Source organism: Ictalurus furcatus, chromosome 27, assembly GCF_023375685.1.
Source record: "Ictalurus furcatus strain D&B chromosome 27, Billie_1.0, whole genome shotgun sequence".
Taxonomy (NCBI): Eukaryota; Metazoa; Chordata; class Actinopteri; order Siluriformes; family Ictaluridae; genus Ictalurus; species Ictalurus furcatus.
In genome coordinates, this window is record NC_071281.1 from 4,259,057 (window position 1) to 4,269,263 (window position 10,207).

Consider the following 10,207-nt stretch of genomic DNA (forward strand, 5'->3'; position numbering starts at 1 on the left):
ATTAAAGTAAATCTGAGACGGATTTACAACGATTACAATTTTTTACTTATTAAAGAACATCTTACTTTTTCAATTAACCATTTTATAGTTACATAATGTTGTGGAACGTCAAACAGGTTAGTTGCTGTTGCCACTTACATTATAGAAGCTATAAACGGTCACCTCACCCTCACCAGACGCTCTCTTTATTTCTCTCCCGAAACGCAGCTCGTCACAGACCGTGAAACCACAAAAGCGTAAACTCCTCTGTCCTGAAGATGTCAGAAAACTTAAAAAAAAAAGTTACAGCTTTACCTCTGACTGTTACAAAGCGCCGACACTGGAGACTCCTTCCGTCAAGGTTAAACAAACACCTCCTTCAACAGATTAACGATGTTTCTAATTCGTTTATGTGGAGCGTCCGCTGTACGAGTCCCTGCGAATGAGCTGTTACTATAGAAACCAGAACGAATTAAACCAAACTGCGCGTGTTAATATAAACCATGAGAGCTGCTGTTATAGAAAATTATTCAACACCTTCTGACCAAATCCAGAATTCAACACCACTGTGGTGTAAACATTAATGAAACTCTGTGCAAGTGTGTGTGTGTGTGTGTGTGTGTGTGTGTGTGTGTGTAATGAAACAGTACAACAAATCAACCTCGACTGGAACTTATCGACCGCTGTTGCAGGAAAGCAATAATAATAATAATAAAAAAACAGATTATTAATAAATTAAAACAATGATGTATTCAGTGTTTATGACAATAATCAGTAACCAAAGCCATCATTCTTTAAATGATATCAGACATTCAAATACAGAAAATAACTTACAGCCACACACAAATACTGACTGTCATATCTCAATAATTATCTTACCTTATTCTTTTAGCATGGTTTACGATATTATCGTGATGAAATTATAACGTTTCTGAATATCGCAATCGGTTTGTGTAAGTGATTATCGGCACACTACACACTCTCTATTTTAAAAATCATTGCTATAAATTTTTTTTTTAAGTCCTCCATGGTCATTATGGAGTCTATGTGTGAGTGTGTGTGTGTGTGAGAGACAGAGAGAGAAAGAGAGGGAGAATGCTTTGTTCATGTGGAGGCCCCCAGAGACAACGCCCTGTCCGGCAGGGTGTGTGTTCCATTGGGAGAATCTTCGGCCTGCGCTGCGCTCTCATAAGAACCGGGAGGGAAATTCTCATCCTGTGAGTTCGGAGGACAGCTATCTGGGTCCTAGAGAGAAAGAGAACACATTTATTCTAAATAACAACAACAACTACAAAAAAGCTCGTTATCAAAATCAAAAAGTGACATGAAAATGAACTTTTCTCCATTATTTAGTGTTACAACCTGGAACACCATCCACAGCGTGAAGACTGGTGGTGGTAGTATCATATAGTACTTTAAGTAATACCTTTAGCCGCTTTGTTGCTTTTCTGACTAATCCCCTCTTTGACCTGCTCGCTGAATGTTGCTGGACGGCCTCCTCTAGGCACGGCTGTGCCGTATTCTTTACAAAAATACTTTTCCAGAACTGTGTCCTGCACTTGTTTTGATCCCTCCTTGGTCTTCATGATGCTGTTTGTTTAGGTAACAAACTCTGAGCTCTTCCAGAATCTGGTGTATTTATACTAACATCAAGTGACACTTTAATGACACACGTGTCCTCTCGTTTGGATGGTAACGGAACTAATTTAAGGGTTTCACAGCAACTGACGGGGGTGAATGAACTAACCTATGAATTATAACTTCTTTTCTTTTTTTTCTAAATAATTTTACAAACTATATTTTCTGTCCCTGCATATTATGAATGTTATGGACTAGTTTGTGTAGATTCATAACATACAGACTAGGTTCCGGGGGGTAAATACTTATGTATGCATTCTTTTATAAATATCACATCACACACTTACCTCGCTCCTTCTGAGGAAGGCATGAAAGACAAGCCGAGAACACACATGAATAAACGCGATAAATAATAGCCCTGGTCTGGTTATTACCCACAATGCCCTGCTGTACCTGTAGAGGCTGGACCTCGGTGTGCGTGTGCGTCTTCTTCATGACGATCAGCTCTCTGATCTGGACAATGGCGAAGGCGATGGTGACCCACGGAGACACACTGTGAGCCCAGGCGGGTTTGGCGCCGTCCTCCTGCTCCTCCTGGTGCCGTGTTTTCCGGGCCAGACGCGTGGGATCCTGGTGGACGCTTGGGGTCACGACCTCGGAGTTCGGCATCAGGTCTATGGTTGCTATGGGGACCGGGCTGGAGGGGACAGGGATGTTCTCGGCCAGCATCTTATCCTCTGTGGGGTGGAGACAGGGACTGTTTGGACTCGTTATCAGATCGGATCAGCTCTGCTCATTAATGAGGACTGAGGGAGCGAGACGACCCACAATGCACTGTAATCTGACACACTCTCCCTTTCAGACCAGCAACGACTGGGTAGAAAGAGTCGGTTTATTATGTTCAACTGCTACGTTAATTAGTTATTGAGAATTAATTAGCACACAGTCAGACAACTAAATCGCTGTATTCACATGAGCCACTTTTACAAGCAGCACAATACGGTATTAATCATGTTATAAACCATGTTATAAAGTTTACAAGATTTATGAATAATATATTTTTTTTTGGATATTTTCTGAGACTGACATAAGCCTCTCTGTCATACTCTCTTTCTCCTTCTGTCTGTTTGTCTCTCTCTCTCTCCTTCTCTTCATCTCTCTCTCTTTCTCCTTCTGTCTGTCTGTCTTTCTCTGTCCCTTTCTCTCTCTCTGTTTCTCCTTCTGTGAGTGTGTCTCTCTCCCGGTCTCTCTTGCTGTCTGTCTCTCTCTCTCTGTCTCACTTACCCTCGCCCTTTTCAGTGACACTCTGGATGAAGGCGAAGAGCAGGAGGATGACGAGTGAGGCCATTCCAATCCCCCTGAATGTCTCAGCGGGGCCTGCACACACACACACACACACACACACACACTTAGTGTCTAAATCTGCTATTCTTTCTTAAACCAGAGAGTTAAAACTTAAAAAAAACAAAAAAAAAAAACATGACATGTACGACATGCGGCTTAATAACAAATTCACAACAAACTTTATTATTATAAACATCTTCAAACTTGCTACACACTCTTAATCACTTACGCTGATCAAATATTTTCTCTCATAAACACCTGTAAAAAAAATCTCCAGTGCGCTGTTCCTCTCAGTTCCTCAAGAGAAAACCTCCCACATTCGCTCTAAATTAAAGTTCATTCCAGTTAATTAAAAGGAAAAGCCTCCTTCATGTCCTCCGGCTGCGTCAGAAATAGAAATGAGTCTCGTGTAATCAGGTTTCTGTTCTGAACATCTTCTGAGGGTGTCTTCCTGCGCTGGCATCACAGAAATTGTGTTTTAGTGTGTGTGTGTGTGAGAGAGAGAGAGAGAGAGTGGGATGCTTGGTGTTCGTACCAAAGTCGTTGGCCAGGATGCCCCCCAGCATGGCGCCGCAGCCTCTGCCCAGGCCGAGGTGGAGACCCTGTAAGATTCCCTGAGCCGAGGTGCGGAGCGCGGGGGGTACAGCGGCGCTGAGGTATGAGATACACGCCGCCCACACTGCAGCGTGGGTCACGCCTGCAACACACACACACACACACACACACACAATCAGTGTCTAAATCGTGTCTACCTAGCGTACACAACTGTAATGTCTTACACTATACTATGTATAAGTGATCATCATCAGTGGTCATTTTCTGCTTTATTAAGAGTATTTTGTTCTTCCATTGTTGTTAGTGCACACATTGTGTACAGGTGTAACGTAAATATCTACAGCAGGTTGCTAGCCGTCAAGCAGACGTGCAATCCTGCTCCAACGAGTTCTTTCAAAACTCTACAGTCTGCATTTTTTTGGGCTACAGACTAGGAGAGTTAAGATAAAGAGTATTCGCGTCACTCCAGACAGACAGACAGACAGAGAGAGAGAGAGAGAGAGAGAGAGAGATAGAGACAGATGTATAGCGAGAGCTCTATTTTAACACCAAAACTCCGACAATTAATCCAGAATAATAAAAAACAACTCTGTAATAAATCTAGGATGAATAAATCTTACAGTTAATCCAGAATAAATAAATCCTGTTAAAATAAAATCCAGACTCAATAAATCCAACTGCTAATAAATACTAAATTACGAAATCCTACATCACTTCCAGAGTCGATACATCCGAGAACAAATTCAGAAAAATCGATCCTGAAATTAATCCAGAATCAGTCAATCTTTTTTTTTTTTTAATTGAGGATCAATAAATGTAATAATGGATCCAGAATCAATAAATCCTACGGCAAATACTGATTTAAGAAAACCAATTAATCAATAAATACAAAATTAACTAATCCTGGAACAAAATCATAATGAATAACATTTATAAAAGTCCAGACTCAGTACATCCTGAAAAAAATCTAATACAGGATTAATAAAACTTACAATCCATAAAGACGCTAAAAACCGAAAGATCAGTAAGGGTACTGAAGTGTAACAATCAGTGAGCCATTTCCTGTTAAACACACACATGATCAGACTAGCGACTGTTACTGTCATGAAAACAAGAGATGGTTTTATTTAGGTCGGGTCATTTCCTGAGCTCAAAATCACTTTCACAAAACCAGTAAAGACAAATAAAAAAAAAATTAAAAAACGACCATATCGCAACCAACGAAGGGGAGGAGAGAAGTCACAACAGATACACTGACATGCAACAGAGGGGAAAATAAAACCAGTAGCCAGACAAAACAGAGAAGAATTACAAAGGTCACTCTTTATTCCTGTTCATCACACACACACACACACACACAGACACACACTCTTTATGAGCTGTATTGTGTATGACTGATTTACCCTGCAGCACCTCCATAGGCAGCACAGTCCAGGCGTTGCTCAGGTACGAGATGTACAGATAGCGAGCTGTGTTACACGCCAGGCCGATATACAGCACCCTGATGGACACACACATACACACGCAAGTAAAAACACAAGAGCTAAATACTGTACAGCGTGAAACACTGCATACTACATTCACTTTAGCCATATGCACCACTTTGCATTATAGGCAGACAGACAGACAGGCAGGGAGATAGACAGGCAGACAGGCAGAAAGGCGGAGGAAAGCAGAGAGATAGAAAGGTGGAGGAAGGCAGACAGACAGAAAGTCAGACAGGAAGGCAGACAGGAAGGTAGACAGGAAGGCAGACAGAAAGGCACACAGGAAGACAGACAGACAGAAAGTCAGACAGGAAGGCAGACAGACAGGAAGGCAGACAGGAAGGTAGACAGGAAGGCGTACAGAAAGGCACACAGGAAGGAAGACAGACAGAAAGTCAGACAGGAAGGCAGACAGACAGGAAGGCAGACAGGAAGGCAGACAGGAAGGTAGACAGGAAGGCGTACAGAAAGGCACACAGGAAGGAAGACAGACAGAAAGTCAGACAGGAAGGCAGACAGACAGGAAGGCAGACAGGAAGGTAGACAGGAAGGCGTACAGAAAGGCACACAGGAAGGAAGACAGACAGAAAGTCAGACAGGAAGGCAGACAGACAGGAAGGCAGACAGGAAGGCAGACAGGAAGGTAGACAGGAAGGCAGACAGAAAGGCACACAGGAAGGCAGACAGACAGAAAGTCAGACATCAAGGCAGACAGACAGAAAGTCAGACAGGAATGTAGGTATGCTGTGTTACATGCCAGATCAATGTACAGCACCCTGCTGGTCACAAAGAGAAGTGAATTAGACAGACAGACAGACAGACAAAAAAGCAGGAATAAGTATGAAATAATGAAAAGTTCTATACTAAATTATTTATTACACTGACATTACACTGACCTCATACTGACCTTATATGACCCACCAGCTCGATCAGTTTGTGGCTGGTGAAGTAGGCGGCTAGCTCGGACAGGTGGCTCAGGATTGAGCACACTCCGAACAGCGTGGGCGTGCCGTTCAGGTCCTGCAGGTGCCAGTAGAGGAACGTGAAGACAAAGCCATACCCGAAGCCCATGAACCAGGCGACGAACAGCACGGTGCTGTAGCGCACACCGCACAGAAGCCGCAACAGCTCCATGTAGCGAAACTCCATCCCAACTGAGGAGGCCCGATCGGTCTCGCTCCCTTCCTGCTCATCAGACTGCTGCAGCTCAAACTGGAACTGCGTGGAGACAATTAGCGCTGCCGCCATGAACACACCGAAGACGATGAAGGCAATCTGATAGTTCTTGTAGTTGGGCAGGGGGCAGTCTCCGTCGCCATCGATGGGGTAGAAGATGCGGGTGTGGTCGATCCAGATGCCCACGGAGAGCATGGCCAACCCCCAACCCAAGGAACCCCACATCCTCTGCAGCCCATAGCGGTCACGGTGTGTACCCAGGTACTGCAGGGTCACCTGGGGGGAAGAAAATCAGGCATTCAGAGAAGTTAGCTTCAGAAATGCTAATCAACTTAACTAGCACAGACAAATTATGCACGGAAATGTGAGATAAAGCTAATTACTTAGCATAGTTTTCATAAGTCCCACAACAGACTGCAATAGCTTGCCATACGAACGATGTATCCTAGAGAATACAGAATACCCATAATTCACATTGGCATACGTTTACGATACACACCGTGTCTACAATGGTGACTGCAGGCGCGCTGAAGAACTCTCCGAAGATGACGACCAGCAGGATTAGGAGGAAGATGGCCTCCACTTGGTCGGGGTTGTAGTAGAAAGTATGTTTGGGTGGTGTCGTGGTGGTGCCGGGGTTTGGAGGCGTGGAGGTAGAGCTCATGTTACTGGAGGCTGTGGATTGAGCGTCTGTGGTAAATGTTTGCTCAGGTCCTGCAGTAGTGGTCTGGACAGCTGAAGCCATGCTAACGCTAACATTAGTGTCTCGTCGGACTCTGTGCTGAGAACTGAAGGCCGACTCCTGATTGGACGACAGCAGGAATAAACTGGAGAAATGTCCAATCAGGTCTCTGCGCTGCCTAGTGTTATTAGCTGATGGATTAGATAAAGTGGTTGCTCCAGTACCACTGGGTGCAATTACAGATGGCGCTACAGTCCCACTGGTGGACGCCATATTTAAGTTAAAAGTCCCATTGGTGAAAACTACCACTGGCGCTAATGTCCCATTAGTGGTAGTTACGGTTGTAGCCAAAGGAGTAGTTGTGATCTGATTCTCCAACCTACAGCTCACTGAAGCTGGTTTCACAAACCCGATCCCACAGTTAAACACCAACCAGCAGAACACGGAAAACACCAACACTGCCTTTCCTTTCCTGTACCGGTCGGCCACAACGCCCCAAAATGGGGCGCTGCAGAACTCGATAAAGTAGCGGATCCCCACTACCAAGCCGGACTGGAAAGGGTTCATCCCCAGCTGCTTATAGAACACGGCTAGCAAAGGGTGCAGCGAGCCGTAGGCAGCGTAGAAGAAGAAGTAGAACACTTTGGAGACCAGAAGGTAGCGGTTGATCCGGAGGAACATGCGATCACAGCAGCCCAGTTGGTGTTCGGAGAAGGGAACGGGTGGTTTTTCCAGGTTGGTGTCACCGGGTTCGGGTGGAGGTACTGAGGTGGGGTCACTCTGGTGGACCTCCAAGTGGAGGCGGTTAAAGTCGTCAGAAAGAGCTTCGTTCCTTTTCAGCTCTTCCTCGTCGTCGTCCAGGATGGCAACGCGGTCGTTGTGCGCCATGGCCTTTAGATGACACAATCCTAAAGAAGAGAAGAAAAGAAAAAAAAACAACAACAAGAAGATATCCAGTTTCTGATCAAAAAAGTAAACGGAAAAAAATCAAGGACACCAAGCTGGTAAAAAATAACCTCTTCAGTGCCAGTTCTTACAACATCATCCAACCGTGACGTCACAAAATCAGCTCATCGAATCTGCACCAATCATGTCCGACATGCAAATTACTAAACCATAACATGGCAGTGGGAAAACCACCGTTCTAGCTACAGAGCAAACTTTCCTACTATCAGTGATCAAATCGACAGTGACGAAATCGTGGTTGTTATGGTAACACTGTACTATGAGAGGGGATTTTGTTTGTGTACTGATAAATAAATCAGAGCGGTAACGACGCAATTCGAGACTCATGCTCATGGATGTTCGTTGTGTAACAGTGGGGAAGTGTGAAGAGATTTAGACTATTAATCTTTATTCAGTTTTATGGTATGGATGCCTTTATCGGTTTAACTGACTGAGGGGGTCAGAAAACATAGTAAACAGTTAATAACCCTAACAAAAAACAACAACAACAACGTTACATTTATTACGTTGTTATTACGTTTAATACGTTGTATTAGTATAGATTAAGAAGGTGATGGTTAAGAAAAGGCGTATAGAAAAGTCCATTCTCACTGCACAAAGAGACGCTAAAAATAAACTAGCTCGGAACCGAGGCGTGACTGACACTGACATCAATGACGCCACTGTCTCCGCGAGCGCGACATTTGCGGAAGTGCATGCGCACTAGCGCACTAAACAGTACACCTGGACGGAGAACGTCACCAGAGGCCGGGTCGCCATGACTACGCCTGCAGCCGCATACTAGCGTACTATACAGTACGACAAAATAGTGCGTATTACAAGCCAATAGGACGTTTAGAGCACTTGGTAATGACACACTTTGGACGACAAAGTTGTTTTCAGAATGATAATATTACGATCATACAAACCGAGATATTAATATTTGAATCATTTAGGAGTTAGGAATTACTTTAAAATCTGATTTGAACGGTTTATTAGAACAAAAAAAAACGACGGTCCAGTATAGTATAGTATAGATGAATAGTTTCAAGTCGAAAAAGAGAAGATTTTAAAAACATTTTGTTGAGAATTATACTTGTAACAGGATAATAAATGTAACGGAGATTACCTCAGGCTTCTCGGTGAAAAGTTTGCCGGTGTTGTTGCCTCAGGTGTCATCCGCCGGTTTGAAAAGTCAACTCCGAGCTGCCATTTTTTACACCGGTTTCTCTTTCTCCTTCTCCTCCGCACCTCACACAGACACTAAGGATGATGTTAAGGTCTTTACCTTAACACGGGTCTAAACCTCACTCCGTCGCCCGTCCATTTTTAAATAATGTTAATAATAATCTCCGGCGGTCTCTTTCCTTCCCTTAACGCATTTCCCGGTGTAGAGCAAACGTCCACCTGCGCGCGTGCTGCGTAAAAGAGCTACTGTCATGTGGGCGGGGCTTGGAACAGAAACAAAAACACGGAAGTAGCCGATGGGGTGGAGCTGTGACATATCAACCACTACTACTAATAATAATAGCCTAATAATATCGTTGTAGTTATTTTTTATTTATAAATACTACTACTACTACTACTAATAATAATAATAATAATAACAATAATAATAATAATAGCCTAATAATATCGTTGTAGTTATTTTTTATTTGTAAATACTACTACTACTACTACTACTACTACTAATAATAATAATAATGATAATACAGTTGTAATTATTTTATTTATAAATACTATTAGTACTACTACTATTAATAATACTAATAATAGCCTAATAATATAATTGTAGTTATTTTTATTTATAAATACTACTACTACTACTACTACTACTACTAATAATAATAATAATAATAATAATACAGTTGTAGTTATTTTATTTATAAACACTATTAGTGCTACTACTATTATTATTATTATTATTATTATTAATAATAATAATAATAATTAAAGCTGCAAGCAGCGATGAGCGGGCCCTCGCACCCAGGTGCATGTTGGGTCTGCTCTGCCAGGGGAATTCCATTCCATTTTATTTAGCACTTTTTAGCACTTGTATGTATGTTGTTAGGAGTGTATCACAATGTAAATCATGTCATTTCCTGTTGGCAGCAGGTGGCGCTATAACTGAATATTGGCATGTAGGTGTCTCAGGCCAGGACTCTTATCAAACATATGAAGTTTTGGGAAGATTAGGCATCGTATGCTTGAGTTGTAACAACTTCCTGTTAAACAGCAGTAATAGCACGCTTTAGCACTTAGCTAAGTGTTGCTAGCATATTGCTTGCACGTTTAGAGAATTGCTGGCATATTTTTTTGATATGTTGCTAGTAACACGTCAGTGTAAAACATGTCATTTCATGTTGGCAGCATATGACTATAACTGAATGTAGAGAGCCTCAGGCCAGGTTTTGTACAAAAATTGATGCGTCTGAATCAGCTCTATAGTTCAGTACATAAC

The 10,207-nt window shown here is 42.7% G+C and overlaps 1 protein-coding gene across 4 annotated transcripts; it reads right to left on the bottom strand.

The window, feature by feature from the left end:
- Positions 1-698: 698 nt before the first annotated feature.
- Positions 699-9,162, bottom strand: mfsd6a (major facilitator superfamily domain containing 6a). 4 transcript variants are annotated; one of them, XM_053617215.1, is made up of 8 exons: positions 8,876-9,162; positions 6,619-7,709; positions 5,851-6,395; positions 4,860-4,957; positions 3,437-3,598; positions 2,842-2,934; positions 2,011-2,294; positions 699-1,224 (listed from the first exon to the last, which is right to left on the bottom strand). In XM_053617215.1, the coding sequence occupies exons 2-8, from the start codon at positions 7,687-7,689 to the stop codon at positions 1,084-1,086; spliced, it is 2,394 nt and encodes a 797-aa protein (XP_053473190.1). In that variant the 5' UTR covers positions 7,690-7,709; positions 8,876-9,162; the 3' UTR covers positions 699-1,083. The 4 variants fall into 4 exon arrangements, 2 of the variants coding, with proteins under 2 accessions (XP_053473190.1, XP_053473189.1); XM_053617214.1 differs by lacking the exon at positions 8,876-9,162 and having other exon boundaries at positions 6,619-8,162; XR_008384943.1 differs by lacking the exons at positions 699-1,224; positions 8,876-9,162 and having other exon boundaries at positions 2,163-2,294; positions 2,664-2,934; positions 6,619-8,162.
- Between the last annotated feature and the right edge of the window lie 1,045 nt (positions 9,163-10,207).